Source organism: Ichthyophthirius multifiliis (genome assembly GCF_000220395.1).
Source record: "Ichthyophthirius multifiliis unplaced genomic scaffold scaff_1120509251435, whole genome shotgun sequence".
NCBI classification, from domain to species: Eukaryota; Ciliophora; class Oligohymenophorea; order Hymenostomatida; genus Ichthyophthirius; species Ichthyophthirius multifiliis.
The window spans coordinates 17,187-37,453 of record NW_004085876.1 but is presented as its reverse complement, the minus strand read 5'-3'; the positions used below and the strand labels follow the sequence as shown (position 1 = coordinate 37,453).

At 15.7% G+C, this 20,267-nt stretch overlaps 3 protein-coding genes across 3 annotated transcripts, besides 21 other annotated features; all 3 read right to left on the bottom strand. All coding sequences in view use genetic code 6, as the record gives it.

Moving 5' to 3' along the window:
- Positions 1–1,449: 1,449 nt before the first annotated feature.
- On the bottom strand, positions 1,450–1,903 carry IMG5_204000 (hypothetical protein). Its single transcript, XM_004023784.1, has 3 exons — positions 1,751–1,903; positions 1,582–1,686; positions 1,450–1,520 (listed from the first exon to the last, which is right to left on the bottom strand). Exons 1-3 carry the CDS (start codon positions 1,882–1,884, stop codon positions 1,487–1,489), a joined length of 273 nt encoding a protein of 90 aa, XP_004023833.1. The 5' UTR covers positions 1,885–1,903; the 3' UTR covers positions 1,450–1,486.
- Positions 1,539–1,580: a microsatellite.
- A 100-nt stretch (positions 1,904–2,003) lies between the features above and the next one.
- Positions 2,004–2,045: a microsatellite.
- Positions 2,011–2,045: a microsatellite.
- A 258-nt stretch (positions 2,046–2,303) lies between these two features.
- Positions 2,304–2,363: a microsatellite.
- A 1,624-nt stretch (positions 2,364–3,987) lies between these two features.
- Positions 3,988–4,032: a microsatellite.
- Positions 4,033–7,036: 3,004 nt separating this feature from the next.
- Positions 7,037–7,083: a microsatellite.
- Positions 7,084–7,107: 24 nt separating this feature from the next.
- Positions 7,108–7,164: a microsatellite.
- A 1,486-nt stretch (positions 7,165–8,650) lies between these two features.
- Positions 8,651–8,704: a microsatellite.
- Positions 8,705–13,102: 4,398 nt separating this feature from the next.
- Positions 13,103–13,149: a microsatellite.
- Positions 13,141–13,193: a microsatellite.
- A 220-nt stretch (positions 13,194–13,413) lies between these two features.
- Positions 13,414–14,034, bottom strand: IMG5_203990 (hypothetical protein). Its single transcript, XM_004023783.1, has 2 exons — positions 13,713–14,034; positions 13,414–13,662 (listed from the first exon to the last, which is right to left on the bottom strand). The coding sequence occupies exons 1-2, from the start codon at positions 14,011–14,013 to the stop codon at positions 13,595–13,597; spliced, it is 369 nt and encodes a 122-aa protein (XP_004023832.1). The 5' UTR covers positions 14,014–14,034; the 3' UTR covers positions 13,414–13,594.
- A 247-nt stretch (positions 14,035–14,281) lies between these two features.
- Positions 14,282–18,986, bottom strand: IMG5_203980 (TPR repeat protein; the record flags this gene model as incomplete). Its single annotated transcript, XM_004023782.1, has 4 exons — positions 14,282–16,319; positions 16,773–18,496; positions 18,558–18,653; positions 18,726–18,986. The coding sequence occupies 4 exons, from the start codon at positions 18,984–18,986 to the stop codon at positions 14,282–14,284; spliced, it is 4,119 nt and encodes a 1,372-aa protein (XP_004023831.1).
- Positions 16,485–16,523: a microsatellite.
- Positions 16,575–16,646: a microsatellite.
- Positions 16,580–16,644: a microsatellite.
- Positions 16,580–16,667: a microsatellite.
- Positions 16,592–16,649: a microsatellite.
- Positions 16,654–16,679: a microsatellite.
- Positions 18,675–18,723: a microsatellite.
- Positions 18,987–20,018: 1,032 nt separating the features above from the next.
- Positions 20,019–20,085: a microsatellite.
- Positions 20,038–20,151: a microsatellite.
- Positions 20,090–20,160: a microsatellite.
- Positions 20,095–20,153: a microsatellite.
- Positions 20,161–20,267: the final 107 nt, after the last annotated feature.

Below are 20,267 nucleotides of genomic sequence, written 5' to 3'. Positions count from 1 at the left end.
AAAAAAAAAATGCTTTTTGTATATAAATACATTATTTAAACGATTTCCATAAGATAAAAATGACTATTTATCATCTGTATTATTATTAATATAAATTTTTAATTATTCTAAAGATTTTTAAAAATATTATATTGCCTTTTCTAATTATAACTTAGAGTAATATGCTATTCCTAAGTTGTTTAGTAAATTTGCTTCTATTTTGAATATTGAAATATTTTTTGATTCTTTTATATTTTAATAAGCTTCCTCCAAGTGTTCAATTTATTTATCTATATTATTTTATTCTTAATATAAATTTCCTAAATTAAAATGGAGATAATATAAAAGATTATTAGTTATATTATCATCTAATTATACTTAATTTAAATTAACGTTATTTTACTTTATTTCTTCTAAAGCTAATTAAAATTAATCTATAGCCTCTTTCGTTTATTTTAGTTTAGTATATGTAGTGGCTGTATATATGTAGTTATTAAAAATAATTTAATTTTTTTAATCTGATTCTTATTATTATACTAAATTTTAAGATTTTTTAAAATATTCTAATGCTTCTTCATAATTTTACTAATTATATAATTAATTACCTTTAATTTAATATTCTAAACAACTATCATTAGTTATATTTTCATTTTAATTTTATTATTTTATTGTTTCTTCTTTACTTTCTAATTAATTTTATGTAAGATTATCGAGGTCACTTAATGAACTTAATGAAGAAATATTTATATTTGTAAGCTTAACTACTATAGATATTAATTTCGAAGTTTTTTATTAAAATATTTAAGTCAACCATTATATGCATTATTTTAAATCTTCTTCACCAGAATGTGTGTTTAATTAAAATATTTATAATTAAATATCGGCCATATTATTAATTTATATATATATTTGTTTGATTTTTTATTATTAAATTAAAATAAAATAAAACAATATAAAGTAATATAAGAAATAAATATATATTTTAGGTTTATTAATGAATAAAAAGTATATTTATATTTAAATTTTATGATTAAAAAATATTTTTTTATTTTTAAATTCAAGTAATTTTAAAGAATAACAATCAAACTAAAAAATTAATATATATTTATTAATTTAAATTAAATATTCAATAAATAATAAACAATATATTTGTCCTCATTTAATTAATTATATATACTCATTAATTTTTATACATTTCTATTAAAGATTTTTAATAATTTAAATATTTAATAATATAGTTATAATTTGTAAAATAATCATATTCAAATAAAATATGTGAAAAAATTATTCACAATAATAATATTTGAAATATAAATATTATAATAATAAATACTAAAATATTTTATAATTTTTATATTATATAATTAATATAATTATCTTTAACATTAATTAAAACAAATAAATAATACATTATTATATTTTAAAAACTTTAACAAAAAATATAAATACATAGATGTTTATTTTTACATTTTATAACTATATTATCATAAACTATTAATTCTTTTTCTCATTTATTTATTAGATTCAGTTTATATGCTTAACTAAAAAAAATTATTTAAAAAAAATATAAAAATAAAAAATAATAAATATTATAAATAATACTTTTTCTATTTAACATATTAGTTCTTATATACATTAATCTCTTTTTAAAACTTCATCCTCAGCTGCAGCATAAAGAGCCTCAACTTCTGAAACTCTATTTCTTAACTGAATGTTATAAATTATGATTTTAAATAAATAAATATTAGATAGTTTATATATTAAAATTTACAATTTCATTCTCATCAATTGCTTCTTTTAATGCATGTCTTAACATTTCAATCTAATTATTAATTTAATTGTTTGTAGATTATTTTATCTGTTCATTTGATTTTGTTTAAAAAACTGAAAATTATTGCTTTTCATTAAACTTATAATCTTCTTAATTTTTTCTTGTTGATATATTATTTAACGCTTATCTTTTTTAATCACTTTATTGCATGTAATTATTGCTCATTTACTATATTAACTTTTAATAAAAAATGTTTTTAATTTTTTGTTTTTTTGTTTTTTGATTTTTTGTTTTTATTTTTATAGAATGTTATTTTTTTTATTTTATATTTATTAAAAAAAGAAAAATTTATAGTATGAAAAATTCATTTTTTATTTTTTTTTCGCGCGCTAAAAAATTTAAATAATGCGCAATAATGTTTAATTTTATTTATTTTACAATTTAATTTTGAAAAGGACTTTATTTATTTATATATATATTTTTCATTATAAAATTTTAAATTAAGGGAAATCTTTTTTTAATAAAGCAGTTATGATAAAAAAAATTAGAAAAAATATTATAAAATAATTTTTTTTTATAAATAAAATATATATTTTTTTTTAATATTAATATAAATAATTATTTAATTTAAAAATATAAATATTGTTAACTTCTAAAACAGTAAATTTTATTTTTTAATTATATATTTATTTATTTATAGTATAAAAAATTAAAATAGTTAAGGAATAATAAAATATTGATATAAATATAATTTATAAATTATAAGCCTTAATTATAAATTTATATTATTTTAATTTTAAAATTTCGATTTTCCTCCTATTTATAAATTTATGATTATTATTTTTATATTTAATACATAAATATTTTTATAATTCTAAAAAATGAGGTTAGATTTAATTTGATTTTAATTTTATCCTAATATTCATAAATAAATTAAAAAAAAACTATAATCCATAAAATGATATTATTTAATTAATAATAAATATTTTAATTTTTCTTTTGCTTTTTTAATAAATGTTATATTTAGTAAGATATTTGTTATTATAATATTAATTTTTTATTTTATTTTTTAAAAAATATTTAATTAAATAACCATTAGTTATATGTTGAATTATTTCTTAGCCTTATTAATATAAATACTTATATTTTTATAATATCAGCTTTTTCTTATTAATATAATAGTCTTTTTTATATAAATGTATAATTTTTATAAATCATTGAAATCAGTCGGATATACTTTTTTTATTATAAAATATTTTAATTAACTAACAATTAGTTTTTATTAAATTTTTAGATTCTAATTGAAAATAAAAACATATATTCGAATTAAATGTCAAACAAATAAGCAAATAAAATTTTCGATATTTTATTTAAAAAAATATATAAAAAAATTAATAGAACTAACTTATTCTATTTATAAAATAAAAAAATATATAAAATTAAAACAAAATAATAAAATTTAACCAAAAAAAAAATATAGAAATATAAAAAAAATACATACTATAAATAAAGAAATATTAAATATATAATTCATTTTAAAAATACAAAATATAAGGTAATTTTTTTAATTTCAATTATAGAAGAAGAAAAAAATTATAATTACATAAATAAATATCAATAATTCTATTTATTATGAATTTAATTTTTATTTTCGTTAGCTTGTTATTATTTATTAAATAATTTCTCGTATAACTTATCAACCCCTCCAGAATTATTATACATATGAAATTTGAAATAATTTTTATTAACTTCTCTAACATCCCCTACATTAAGAAATTATTTTAAATAACTTTATAAATATAATAATTCTTAATCTTTTTTATTATCATAAAAAGGTAAAATAGGAATTCCATTTTCAATTTAAAACGCAAAACTATAAGCTGCATTATCTACTAAAACAATATCTTACAAATTTCTATCAGCAAAAATTCTCAAATCTTTAACAAAAACACCCTATGAGGTTTTTACACATTACTCTCTAAAAAAATAATGGTGAATATATTTTCTTTAAGGATCTAAATAATTAATAACTGCTTCAGCATAACATCCATGGCTAGCTGTAAATACTACAATTTCAAAATCTTAACTTAGCTCTTTTAACACTTATTAAGCATAAGGTCTAATATTTAGACCTATATTTAAAGTTTGGTTCATAGGAAATTTTACACACAAAGAGACATCTGAATTTAATGTAGAATTATCATTACAGTGTATTAGTGTTTCATCTAAATCAAATATTATTGTTTTTAATAAGGACTTTTATTTTTTTTAAATAAACTTTTTTTAATTAAATTAAGGTGTTTTTGATATATCATAATTCAATTTCGCTACATTAGAAAATAAAATTCCTTAATATGTTTAAATAAAATGCTCTCGAAACAATTGGGAAAAATAATCTTAAGGTAAAGGTCTTTAATAACTTTTGTGAAGACTAGACATATAATAACCATATTAAATATTATCTTTTATTTAATTTTGATGTATTTAGTATTATTATTATTATAACTATGTTATTTACGACTATATATTATTTTATTATTAAAAAAAAGGATTATTATGATTATGTTTATTAAGGTTTATTTTTATTTAAAGATTAATAATTATATTATAATTATTATAAATGATTTTATTAATTTTATTATTATTATAATTATTTTGATTGATAATTTTATTATTGTACTTATAAATGGGATTATTTTTCTTGCTACATCTAAGCTATTAATTTTTATTAACTACTTATTGTTTAACTAAAGTTGCTGATTTGTTGTTTAATTGTTTATTTTTATAAATTTTCATTTAATAACTTTTTTTTATCTTAATTTAAAAATTAAATATTTGTATTATGTAAATAATTAGTCGAAAATATTTATTATCCTTAAATTATTGGATTTTTCACTTCTTTTTTTGATGAATTACTTCTAAAAAATATGGCTTTGAGTTTTTTTAGTCTTCATTATGTTCATATTAAGGTTATTAATGTTTATTTAAACTTAAATTTTATGAAAAGTTATTATTGTTATTTATTAACTAATTTGATTATTCTACTTATTTAATTACACTATCTTTTTGTTTTAATTTAAAATAAAAAAATAAATTTATAAATTTAAAACATAAGAAAATATAAAAATATATTAAAGAAATATAAAATTCAAATTTCAAAAAAATATAAAAAATTAACTTTTTAATAAATTAAAAAAATATATATTTTTATTTACGTATAATTATATTTTTAAAAATTAATTTCATTTTATTATTATATTATTATAATTTCTATTATTAAATATATATAAATTTTTTTTATTTACCTTATTTTTTAACTTTAGTTGTATAACTACTAATAAAATCCTCATTTTTATTTAGATTTTACTAAGAGTTATTTTTTTAAGTATCAATAATATTCCCATTTAAATTTTAGTTATTATTTTATAAAGACGAATATTGCTGTTCATTTGAATATGATTGAAATGAATTTTTATTTTTTTAAGTATTTTATCTCTTATATTAATTAATCAAGTTATTTAAATTCATTTTATTTTATTCTATTTTGTTATCAATAGTATACTCATTAGAATAATTCTAATAAGGTTTTTATATGCTTTTTTCTTATTAAAAATATTCCTTTTCGACTTTTTTTTATGATTATAATCTTTACTCGTTTTACTGATTTGTAAAATAATTATTTATTTAAGCTTTATTATTGTTAGTAATATGATTATTTTTTTGTTCATTTTATTATCTATGATTTGTGTTCAATTAATTTTTTTAATAAACATTATTTTTATCTTTGAAAAAATATCCTTATTGTGATTATTAAAAATAGTCGCTATTTTACTAATTCATCACTTACTATATATTGTTGAATCCATTTTTGGTTTATGCATTTTGAATTTAACCATTTATTGTATTTGTAGTTATATATTCTTTATTACTATAATTATTTATGTTTTTGTTAATAATTCTTGGCTAATGATTGAAAAAATTAGAATTATAATCTTTGTTTATTTTTGATAATTTTTTTATTAAATTTATAATTTTATACCATTTATAATATTTGTTTTTGATGTCTGTGGATAAATATTATATTAAGCTGCTTAGTAATTGTTTTTGTTTCCCGGAGTTGACATCCTATTAGTTCTGATTATATCATATTTATATTAATTATCATTCAAATTTAAGTCTTTTTTTTTCATTAATTATCCTTAAATTTTTATGTTATTATTATTTTAACTTTATTTTTTTTAAATTTATTAATAATATAAATTGGTTAAAAAAATAATAGTAAAAATTATTATTTTTTTATTAAAAATATAAATTAAAAAAAAAATATAATTAATATTTCTTTTAATAATAAATTTAATTTATTAAATTGTACTTATAATAAAGTTAAATAAATCTAATAAAAAATGTTAAAAAAAAAATATATAAATTTTTTTAATATACTAAAAGCGTTTTTAAAAATATTTGTTTATATTAGAATTTTTATATTTTTCTTTATTTCATATTTTTTGTTAAAATAAATAAAAAAAACATTATGAATAATAATAATAGTTCATATTAAATTTCTTGCCATTAAAAATTCTTAATTTATGAAAAAAAAATTAACAATCAGTAGTGAAACATAAAAATACTTAAAAGACTTAATTCTAAAATTAAATAAATTTATTAAGTCTTTTGAACTAAAAATTTATACTTTCCTTAATACTTTTTAAATAATTATTTATACGAAAATAATTAATAGTTGCTAAATTATTAAAACATAGCTACTAGCCTCCATCTTTTATTTTTTTTTATAAAAATTTATTTATTACATTATATTTTTATTTTTTTACATTAAAAACACTATAGCTTATAAGAGCAAACACTAAAAGTTTAAAATATATTGTTTTTAAATTACAATCATTTAAATTAAAGAGGTTTATAAATTCTTATCTCACTAATAATTTTTATTTAAATAATCTAAAGAAAAAATTTAATTACTAACGTAATAATAGTTTTTATAATTTTCAATAAATTCTTTTTAAATATATTATTGAATGTTTTCTAAAATATTATAACATTTTTTTTTTATTAAAAACTATAAAAATATAACTTTAGCATATTGAATTAACAAAAACAGCTTGTTATTTAAATTATTAATCTAACTATTTTTTTCATTAATATTTATATTATTATCAGTTTTTCAAAGAACCATAGAATCATATCTAGCTACTTATTTCTTTAAAGCATATTAATTATTATAATCTTACTAATCTGACATATCTTTAAAAATAATTTGCCTTTATGAGGATTATTAATCTAAAAATTATTATAAAATATAAAATTTTATTATTAATAAAAACCTTAATCTATATTTTCTAAAATTTAACCCATTATTAAAATCTTAATTTTAACAATTGTTAGAATTTTAAATTTAAAGCCGTAACTTAATTAATATTATAAATATTTTAAACATTAATAATCTTAAATTTAAGCCATTTTTTTTTAATTCACTTAATTGTTTTCTAAATTAATTTTAGTATTAAAAATTACTACTTAATTCATTAAATTTAAGTTGGATGAAATTTAAAAGCTCTTCTAAATTTTAAAATTACTTTTTTAGTTTTATTTTCTTTACGGTTTCAATTTTTTTAATATAAAATCGCTTTCTTTCTCTTATTAATAATAACATCTTTAATATCCATATTATAAAGTAAGATACATGACGATATACCAAACTGGCTACATAAATAATTAAAGCCAAAGCATCTTATTCTATATATAAAAGCTCTTCTATAAAATCTATCTATTCGGTACCTTTATAACCCCAATATGGAACATCTATGGTAACATTTTGGAAAATATCTTCAATTATATAAAACTTCTTTAGGTTAAAATTTTGAACACAAATCACCATTTTAGAGATAATAAAATTCCTTACAATTTAAACAAATATTTACTGATTTACACTTTAAACGATTTCCATCATAATTAGAGAATATTATGTCCCTAAAGGATTTTCAAAAAAAGTAACAGGGCAATATTTTAGACATTGATTTTGGTAAAAGATATGAAATACATACGCATTGCATTTATGATTTAAAAGATAAAAAGGAAGAGAAAAATTTAATTATTTTTCTGTCTAATTAACCTTAAGGAGTGACATTTAAATAGTTTTTTTGGAATAAAATTAGAGGATTTTCACTAAAATTTATTCATATTTATATTTTATTTGTAACTAATTCAAATATATGGATATTTTTTTTAATTAAACCGGCACGGGGAATTGGTTTAGAAAAAAAATAATATATTTTTTATATCTATTAATAATTAAAATAAAATATTAAAATTAATATGCTAGTTTATTATAATATTTTTTATAAAATTTGATTTATATGCTTTTAATTTTTTTATTATAAAGTAAAATTTTTTCTTAAAATAAAAAATATTTTTTTTATATAAATGAATGAATAAATGTAGGTTAAAAGTGTTATATATTTAATTTATTATAAACTTTTAATACTATAAAAAATAAATTTAAATTATTATTTATTTTATAAATTTATTGTATTATTATACAAATTTAATTTATTTTTGAAAATTTTATTTAATTTTTAATAAAAATTATTAATAATATTAAATTTAAATAAAAATTATGCTTATATTAATATATGTGTAATAATAAATTCCAAATACAAAATTATATAAAAAATAATCATTCATAAATGATAATGTAATTTATTATCTTATTTATAGATAAACATCTATATTTTAAAATATAATTAATTTAAATCATATTAAATCAATATTTTAATAATTCATACCATTATTATTATTTAAATTATTTGCATTATGATTATTATTTAAATCATTAAAATCAAGTAAATCATCAAAAGCAATTTCTTAAGGTTTTTAATCTAATAAAGATTATTATTAATTTTGACTTTCAGATTATTATTAGTTTTGAATTTCAGATTAATTTTGATTATCATCTGCAAAATAATCAATAATATCATCGCCATTATTTTCATTATTAATTATAAAATTCTAACCTTCTTTCTAAACTAAAACATATAAATTATTATTATATTAGCAAAGCTATTTTTTGCTTTCATCATAAAAGTTCAATCCTTTAATACATTATATGCCAGGTTATAAAGGCATTAAATAAACTCCTAAATCAAAAAATTCTAAATTTTCATTTGTAAAATTAACTAACTAAACATATTATATTTTACATTTGTTTTTTAAATAAAATAATATGTTTTTTTTTACTGTATTTTCTAAACCAGCAATTTTAATTCCATCCATATCTTAATCTTTTAAATAAACTCTATATTTAGCAAGATTTCTTGTAATATTTTGAATTCTTAATTAGATTTTCTCTACTTATTTAACAATAATAATAGGTCTTTAAATAATTTCAATTTCAATATCATTACTGTTTAATTATAATTCCACTGGGGAACCAACATAAACTCCGCATTCTCCCCATTCTATAAATATGCTTCCTAAATTTAATTTCTTATTTTTTTCTTTCTATAATTATTTGTATGTTTCTATTTAATTTGCCTTCACTTCTATTTTAATTATAAATTTTTCTTGTTCTGTTTATTTAAGAGTTATTGTTTGTACATTGTTGTTATATGTTATTTTTTATGCTTCAAAAGGATTTTCGGGCATAAAATTAAGGTTTTTAATTTAAAATACTTAATCGACTTTATTCAATATTGAATATTATATATAATATATAGGCGCCTATTTTTTAAAAAAAATAATAATAATGGATTTTATTCTAAAGTACCATTTATGTTGCCAATAAATATTCTATTTAAAATGGAAGTTTAGGAGAAATTCTATATTTTTTGTTTTTTCTAATTCAGGCATCAATTATGTATTTTATGTATTTTATATAAATGGTTTATACTTATAAGTAATTTTAAATACAAACAAATGCTATTATTAATCTTCAATATTACATTAAAAAGGAAGTTTTATTTGATCTTTTTCTTTTAAATTTTATTGTCTTACTACTTCATGTAAAATTACAGATTTTTATCTTCTAAGCATACTTAGAGCTTAATATTTTTTTAAAAATATATATAAATAGAATATAGTTACATCAACTTACACATATTCTAATAATTATTATCCTTTATATTTTATTGAAGCCATAGCTCTTACTTTATCTCCTACCCATACTTTACTGTTTATATGATTTTTATTGAAAAATAATTTATTTTATTTAATATAAACCCGAAATCTTCAGTACATTAAAAATATTCATCACAATATTATATTAATTCTTAATTTTAAATTGATTAAAATTAAAGCGGATGTTTTTAATCTAATTGTTCCTTTTATTATTTTGAAATTTAAATCAAACGATAATTTTTTATTTCGAAAAAATCTTAATCCATTTTAATAAAAAATACTAAATAAATAAAATATTAATTATATAATTTTTTAAATTAAATTTAAAGTACAATTTTAATATATATTTAAAATAAAACTAAAAAAAATAAATTTATTTTAATAATTATTAAAACAATATAATATAAAGTTAATAATTATATTATATAATATTATTTTTAAAAGAATAGAAATTTAAAATCATTATAAACTTTCGTCACTAACAATATTAATAATTTTAATAATATCAAAAACAGTTTTTTCATTAATATTATCGAAATATATACATAAGCAAGCTTAAATAAAAAATAATAAAACGTAAATATAAAATTATAATACACTAAACTAATTAAAAATATTTTAAAAATCTAATAAATTACTATATTAATCTATAATTATACACTCAGAAATAAAAATTATAGCATTTATAATTAAATATAATTAATTTAAAGAAATTCCTTTTTTGATTTAAATAATATTACATTTTACCAAACCTAAACAATAATAAAGTAAACTATAAACTTAAAAAACCATTAAAAAATTAATAAAAAGAAAAGCACTATTTTAGTAATAAACACTCAAAAACTTGATTACAAAATTAATTATTTATAATACAAAAATTAAGCAGAGTATAAATACTGACTTTTTCATTTTATATAATAAATTAAAATGTACATAATCACTACATTAAACACTATAAACATCTGAAATTTCTTCGTAACTAAAAGTATAATTAATTTTTTTAAGAGAATAAATAATACTGTTAAATATAAAATTTTCACTAAATAAATTACAATTATTTTAAATTTTTAGATTCCCATATTAAATAGTATTAGCATCTCTTATTTTCTTTATTATATGTTATAAATATGATTCCTTTAATTATAATTCATATGAATTTAATATTAAAACTGTAGAATCGCAAAATAATTCTATACATTATTCTATATCTAAAATCTTTATAGTTTCATAATCATATTCAGCATTTTTATTTATATTTTTTTATGTATTTTAATTATTTACTTTATAGTGTTTTTTTTATTGTTATCCATTTCTATTTTAATTTGATAATCTTTTTTCTATATCCTATTAGCCTTCTTATTTTTACTATTATTATTTTTTGCTAAAATATTAACATTGATTTTGTTTTGGTGAAATTCGATTTTATCTAAATTAATCAAATTGAATTTTTTTTTTTTTTTATCTATAGGAGTTGCTTAAGGGGCAGGCACAACTTGTTTTTAAGTTTTTGCCTTTACTTTGTCTATCATTATCTGCAATTTTTATTAGTCTAAATCATTAGAACTATTAACTGTTGGAATCGATGCATTTTAAGTCACTATTATGTTAGCGTTATTAGATTCTTTTTTTTGTTTAGTGGGATATATTTATATTTTTTTTCATTTTATTTATCATTATTTTCATGCTAATTTTTTACTTTTATTTAATATTTTTAAAAATGCATTTACTTAGTTAATTTTTTTTACATTATAAATCGATATCATTCTAATTTTATAAGTCTTCGTTTTCATATGCGTAATACCCTTTTTTTTATTTCATATTATTTTTTAAAAAATCTGTTTATTTTATATGGAATTTAATAAAATAAAATTGATTGTAAATAAAAATATTTAATATTAATGTTATCTATTATTATACCAAGAATGAATAATTTATAAATAAATTTTTATATTAATATTCATTTAAAATAATAATAAGATATTATTCTACTTTTTATACATTATTTTAATTTATAATATTATTTATTCATAATAAAATTTATAAGTAACTAAATTTTATATAAAAGTTTACAATTAATATTCAAAATTTTAAACTCATATAAACATTTAAAAAATATATATATTTATTAATCAATTTTAAATTTAATAATTGATAACCCTATGCAAATATAAACACAAAGTAGATAAATTGTAAAAACAAGCTTTACCAATATGAACTTTATAATTTTATATACTTTTATTTAAACAGGATGATAAACTAGATAAGCATCCCATAATTCCAAAATTAATAGAATATCAATAATTATTAGAAATTCAATTTTTATTTAAAAATCCAGTAATTAAAATTACTCAAAAACTTTTTAATTTTTGAAATTAGAAAGTCATAAAGAAAATATCTATGAATATTATGAATATCTTCAACAGGTTTAATTAAAAATTTAAATTATTATTAAAAATAAATGATAATCCGCTGAAATTTCAAATAATAAAACTTAAGATAAAAAAAAATATATTTTTTTAACGTTTTTCTTTTAATATGTTTAAAGTATATTAAATTTATATATTCTTATTAAAATTTAATTATTAATTTTACTTATATTTATATAAACTATTTCTTATATTAATACCTAAATTTAAAGATTCAATACGTAATATTATTCCAAATAATATTTCAAAAGTACATTATATAAACTTTAATTTAATATTATGTGATAAATCTAACTACTAAATTTTGTCAAAAAACAAAAATATCTATATATTATTCGAAATATTTATATTTATATTCAAATTAATTTAAAAGACCAAATATAAAATTTCCAACTATACTTGATTAAAAATTTCCATATTGAATAAATATATTATGATTTTTAGTTATTTGTGTAAAAATAGCCTTTTAATTACTCGTCGTAATATATGAAATAATAAATAGAAAGTAGTTTATATGATTATTATTTAAGTTATTAACTTTACACATTATTTATTATTTATTTTCAATGTATTTATTGAGTGTTAAATATATTTTTATTTTTATAAAAGTAAAATAGATATTAAGTTATTATTTATAAAGTAAATTTATAAAACATATAATAATTAATATAAATATATTAATATATTATATTATTTTGAGTAAAAATAAATCTTTGAATAATCTTAGTATTAGTTTTTTGATTATTCTAAATAATTTTTTTTAAAAAAAAATAAAAATAAAAACTTAGTATAAATAATATTTAATCTTTTTATATATATTATAAATATTGTTATATATATTTATTATTTTACTTTATTAAAATATAATTATTATTTTAATTATTAAATAAAAATTAAAATACATTGAAAGTATTTTATATCAAAAACTTCTTAATAAAATAATGATTTTATATTTATGATTTTTTTTTTTAAAAAAAAAAATGTTTTATTTTATATAAATAAATTATATTTGAATTTTTATTAAGAATATCTTTTCAATTTTTAAATAAGATTTTTCAAAAATATAAATATAAAAAATAAATTAAAAGTATATATACTAATATTATTAACTAATTTAAATAAAAGCCTACATTTTCGATACATGCACAAAAAAATATAAATGTAATAATAATTATATAAAAAAAACAGAAATAAGAATAAACTTTTTTAACTAAAAAACTTTATATAAATCTATAATTAACCATTTATTATTTCTTTCCATTTTTTTTAAGTGAAAATAAAAAAGTAATCAACCGAAAAGATCTCCCATATCGTAATCTTCTTCTTCTTCTTTTTTGGGTTCTTCCTTTTTAGCTTCTATTTTTTAATTTTAAATTAATAAAATAAATAATTTAATATAAAGTTACCAGCTTTTTTTTCTTCTTTTTTAGCTTCAACGGGAGCAGAAGTTTAAGCAGTTACTGGGGCACTTGAAGCTCCAGCACCTCCAGTAGAAATTGCTTATTCAATACTGGCGTTATTGAGATTGCTTGCGTATAATTTAGCATAGAATTTCTCAAAATCTTTAACACCTGCAGCATTTATTAAATCTAAAATTTTTTATCCATTTATATTTAATCCTTCATCGTGAAGAATAAGTGCTGCATATGTGGCGGCTAAATGAGATTTTGTGACTTTGTCTAAATTTTTTAATGGTACTGAAGACATTTTTTTTTTTCCTTTTAATATTTTTTATTTTTTTAATTAAATGTATTATATTTAATAATCTTTTGTATATTTTTTAGCTTATTATTTTTTTGTTCTTTTTTTGTTTAAAAAATAATATATATATATAATTATTTATTTATTAATCAAATTTTTGTTAATAAAAGATATAAATAAAATAATTTAACTAATATAAAATAAAAAATATTTATTTTTAAAAAAATTGATAAAAAAAATAAAATGAGGGCTTATATATAAAAATATAATATTATCATTCAGTAAATTTTTCTTCATCATTATTACTAAGTAAACTATTATCTCTATTAATTCTAATATTTCCCGAAATAACTTTATAAATATTAGTAAAATCATACTTACTTTCATTAAACAATTAGAATTCTTCAATAGGTAGTTTTTCTTTAATAAGTGCCATTTTTTCATCCAAGCTCATAATAATCTCATCTTCTCCAAATTCAATAGTATCCTATACATTACTAGCCTATTTAATAGCCAATTTTTTCTAAATAGTACCCACAACCATATAGGAATGTAGTCTTACCATTTATAATTTATGTAACAATCTAATTTTAGTCTCTTATTGATTTTAAAGATCTATAATTTTGAAATGAACATCATTTTTTTTATCATTTTCTTCTTCATTTTAATTATCTTAATTACTAAATTATTCTTCAAAATCTTTTTCTTTATCTTCTGCAATATTATTAGCTTTTAAAACAGTTTTCAAATAATCTTATTTAATCTATAATCTTTATTTCAAATTATTAATAATATTTTACCTTGATAATAATATACTCTTAAACTCATTCTTTTTTTCACAATCAGCGACAAATTTTTTAAATTAAAATAAACTTTAATAGTTAGGGTTTGATATATCTAATACTTCTTTAAGTTTTTCGTATTTTTCTAACAATCTATCATGTTATTCTTAAATAATTTTAGAGTTTTTTTCTATCTAACTCATATTTTATTTCATTTTTTTATTTTAATCATGTCCTTATTGATCTTATCTTAATTTTCCTTGTTAAACCAAAGCCGATTATTCAATTAAACTATCTGTATTAGCGAAATTTTAGTCGAAAATTTCTTTTCCACGAACCTATTATTTAATTTATTCCATTAATTTTTTTTAAGATTCTATTTTTTCATTAAAGACTTCTTAATATTCTTTATTAATTCTTTACAAAGTATTAATTTTTTCCAAACTTTCTTTAATATCTTCTTATTCCCATCTAATTATTTTTTTAAAATTATTTAACAAGAAATTCAAATTTCGAATATAATCCTCATTCTATTATTTATTATTATCACAAATTTTCAAAATCCCTTTCAATCTAGAAATAGTTAATAAGCAAGTCAAATAATCTTCTTCAGCTTTCGATATATTGATTTCATAATCCATTACTTATGCTTAAGCGAAGTTTACTTTTTCAGGATTAACTCCATATTTTTATTAATTTTCTTGCAATATACTCATTTATTTTAATTTTTTAGCTAAATTTCTATTATCATTCGATATAATATCTAATTCAATTTTCATATTATGAGCCTAGCTTTCTAATAAAATTAATTCTTTATTAGAATGATTAATTATTTCATTTTTAATTCTAGGTAGTACAGAAGAAATATTCTAAGAATTCTAAACCATCCTTAAAGGATCAAAATTTTAAACTGTTTTATCTTTCATAACTTTACTTTTTTCCAATAATCTTGACATATTTTCAATAGAAGAAGTATTAACATTGTTATTATTAATACTAATATGTTCGATGGTTTTGAAATTCTTTTCTAATTGCTTATTTAAATTGTTTTAATTTAGATATTATTAAGTTATCATAAAAACTGATTTACCTAAAGATATGCTTGATTTTTAGGATTTTTAAGTCCTATATGACATATTATTTTGAGGAATATTTATTGATTTTCTTTCTTTTATTTAAGGAAAGAAAGATGATATTTCCTATTATTATTATTGTAATACAATATCTTGTTTTTAATACATTATTTATTTTTTCAATTTAGCTTCAATAGCTATTTTTAACGCTTATTTAGTAAACTCATTTTCTTTTTTAACACTCATATATTCAATAGGAGATGAAAAACATTCTTTAAGTTTAGCACTATAATCACATTCTAAAGATAAACAAGCCCAAGGAAATTATATCCATAACCATCTTTTATAATAATAATTACTTGGTGATCTTTCTCTAAGATAAAAGCATTCTTTTAATTTTTACATAGTTAATGCATTTTGTTCAGCATATTAAATATCAAATTAAGACATTAAAGCACTATATTTATAAAAAATATTACAAATTAAATTATTTATATTAGATAAAAAATAAATAAAAATAAATAAAATAATTTATATAAAACAACTTATATTTACATATATATATTATATTAAAGATAAATATTTATATATAATGTAATAAAAAATGATATTTAATTGGCATTAAAATATAGTATAAATATCTAAAATATAATCTATATATTATAAATTAAATTTTAAAATTAAAAAAATTTAATTATGTGAAAATAATAAAAATAAATATTTATATAGATATTTATATATTAATATATATTTATATAAATATATATATTTTATATTTATATTTTATTTTATTTAAATTTAATTTTTAAATTTAATTAATTTTTTTTTTTTTTTTAATATATATATAATTGAGATTATTTTAAAAATTACATAAAAATTTTAAATATTATTTGTAATTTATATTTTTTACTTTGTTTTATCTTTATTATTTCTTTCTTCTTCTTCATCCGAACATGTTATTGTTTTTTAATTATAATCTATAGTTTCTTCTTAACTTTTATTATTACTATTATTTATAGTTTCGTAAATTAACTTAAGAAAATATTTTCTAAATTTTTCTCTATTACAAGGTATTTCAACATTTAAAGATTCAACTTCACTTAGTATTTGTATTTAAATCTTTTCAGTCTTTCTTTATGTTGAATTTTTATCTTAATTAACTTATTTTTCATTAATTTCTTAGTAGTCTTACCTTTTTAAAGTTTTTGAAGATATTCCTTTTTTATATATTTTTAAAGCTTCCTTCTTTTCTTAAATTTTTTATTTTAGATTTTTTTTTTATTTATCTAAAGCATTTGCTTTTTCAATTTCTGCCTTATCATTTGAACTAAATAATTACAAATTTACTAATTCTCTCAAAAGCCCGATATCTTCTAATTATTCACAAGTTCCTCTAATAGGCGGATGTCTAAAATAAGGAGTATTATATGTTTCGAAGTCTGCAAATTCCTTTAAAAATCTTGAAATTTAAACAATAATTCTAAAAACATCCTAACTTGAAGGATGATAATGCATTTCGAAACCTTCTATAGCCTTGTTATATTCTCCAACAGGATCAAATCCTTATTCTTCTAAAGCTTACCAATATCTGCATAAATCATATTTATTATTAGGGTTGAATAAAAGAAGAAAATTTTCAATAGTAGAGATTGTTTCTTTTAATTTAAAGTAGTTTTTGGACATGAAAAGGTGATATGTTTATTCTTCTAGTTTTCGGATAGAATTAGATGTATGTTTTTCTAAAACATTCGATATTTCTTCGTGTAATCTTCTAACTTCATTAGTATCAATTTTATATTTATTTTAAATTATTTTTTTTAATGAAAAATTATTCATTTACCAATAGTATTTATATTTAAGAATAAAAACTTTGAAGAAAGCCAAAAATATTCTCCATTCTGGTACTGAAATAGCAGTTATTTTCTTTAATTCATCTAATGTTAAACCTTTCTAAGTTAAAACGAATACTCTTAATAGTTTTCTAAAAGTCTCTTATTACATAATAACATTTGAAAAAAAGTCTAAAGTAAAGTTTATTAAATCTTAATAAGACTATACTTTCATAAGATTATCGTAATTCATTTTATCAAATATCTTTTCGAATGTTCCATCTGGTATTTCTTATTAAGAAATTATATTTTCAGTTGGATAAGGAATATATATACATAAGAAAATCTTATAAAATTATGGATTTTTACACTTCTCATCGAAATTTTTTAATATTGTTAAATGTTTTTCTTTCAATTCTTAATTTATAAATAATTATTTTTAAATATGTCGTTAAATTATTGTATTTCCGATGTTATCTTCTAATTACATTTTTAAAAATTTGCAATTTATTCTTTAAAAATATTCATTAGCATTTGATTGTTTATCACATGTAACTATTACACGTATTTTTTCAGGAAAACAACGAGGAAGCCAAAAAACAATATTCGCTTCTCTATTGTTACTTGTTGATTCTACAAATTAATCTATTGCTTCTATTATTATTATTATTTTGTCATACAATACTACTTCTCCTTATTTTAGTTGTTTTTCTAATTTATCACTACAATGGTTTAACCAATAAGAAAAATATTTTCTTAACTTTTCTTCTAAAAGTTCCACTTTTTAATCTATATCTAATGCTTCCTAATTAATATTTTTATTTTATATTTATTTAAATTATTATTTTATATTATGTTTTTTTTACCCTTAGTTTATTTAATAATCTGTATATTGCAAAAAAATAATTGCTACTATTTCCCCCAGAAGAAGCAAAATGAGAAAGAATTATATCTGGATATTTCTTTTTTATTTAATTAATTAATTATAATTATAAATAATTTTTTTTTTTATATTTATATATAATTATTTTTACTTTATTTTTCAATTATTAATGGTATTCCATCCATTTTATTAATAAAGCTTTTTTGCCTATACCACCTTCTGCTTCTATTACATATGGTTTATTTTCTTCTCTATTAATTGGAGTTTCAAGCCATTCCTCTATTTTAAGAAAGTATTTTTCTAACCCAGAAACGCTAGAGTTTTTGTATTGTTATATTACCACATCTGAAGTGTCAATATAATTTGAATACTCTTATTCTGAAAATTTATTGACTTATGAAACATTATTCATTATTTATGTGTTTTAATTAGAACTCATTAGTTATTTTTTTCAATTTTTTTTTTTAATAGATTATTATTTTCTTGGTTTTTTTTTTTTACTTTTAATTATTTTTTATTTATTTATATTATATATAAATAAAATTTTTGTTAAATTTATTTCAATTAGTTTCATAATTACAAATATATGTAATAAAAAAAACAAATTTCAGAAATTAAAAATATATTTTTAAATATTATGATAACGTAAATATTAATAAAAAAAATACAATTAAAACTTATTGTATATTTGCTATGCTAATTTTAAGTAATTTATATTTATTTTTGAATTATTAGTAAAATTAATAATTTATCTAAAGTTTTATAAACATCTAATAAATTATTTATAATTAAATTATTAGAATTATTCATTTTATAAAATATTAGTATTTAAACTATAAAAAAATTAATTTATATAAAAACAGTTTTTTTTAAAAAATATTAAAAATAAAAACTATTTCTATAAAATATAAAAAAAAAGAGTAGCTATAAAGAAAATTAAAAATAAATAAACAATAAATAAATTATAAATGACTATTATATAATAAAATAATAAATTATAATAATATTGTTTTAAAAACGATAAATTAAATAAAAAAAAAATATAATAATTATAATTATTTTATAACAAAAATAAATGAAAAGAAAAAAAAAAAAATTAAATTAAAATTATATAATTTCAAATATTTATAAGATGATGATAAAGTAAAAAAATATTAGATCAAATTTTTAATCAAATTTTATTTTAGATTTAGATAATTAGTTTTATATAAAAAAAGAATTAAGAAATGTTAACAAAAAAATTTTAAATATTACATTAATAATATTAAAATTAATAATAATTATTATTTATAAAAATACAGTAAAAATAATATAATTATAATTATAATATCTTAATTTTATTTAAAAGAAAAAATAAAAAAAATAAAATAAAATATAAAATGTTTTTGCATTAAACAAAATAATTAAAATATAAAAATAAAAATAAAAAAAAAAAAGATATGTCAAAATAAATTAATAATAATTAAAAAAAATATATTAAATAAATATAATAAAAAAATACATTAGATAAAAAAAATATTTATATATATAAATAAAATATAAATATATTTATAAATATAAATATATATATATAAATATATGTATATCATTATTTTTTTTATATTTATAAAGAAACATTTATATATTTCTTCATATTTATTTTAATTTTATTTTATTTATATTTTTTCTATTTAGATTATCCATAATTTAGTTA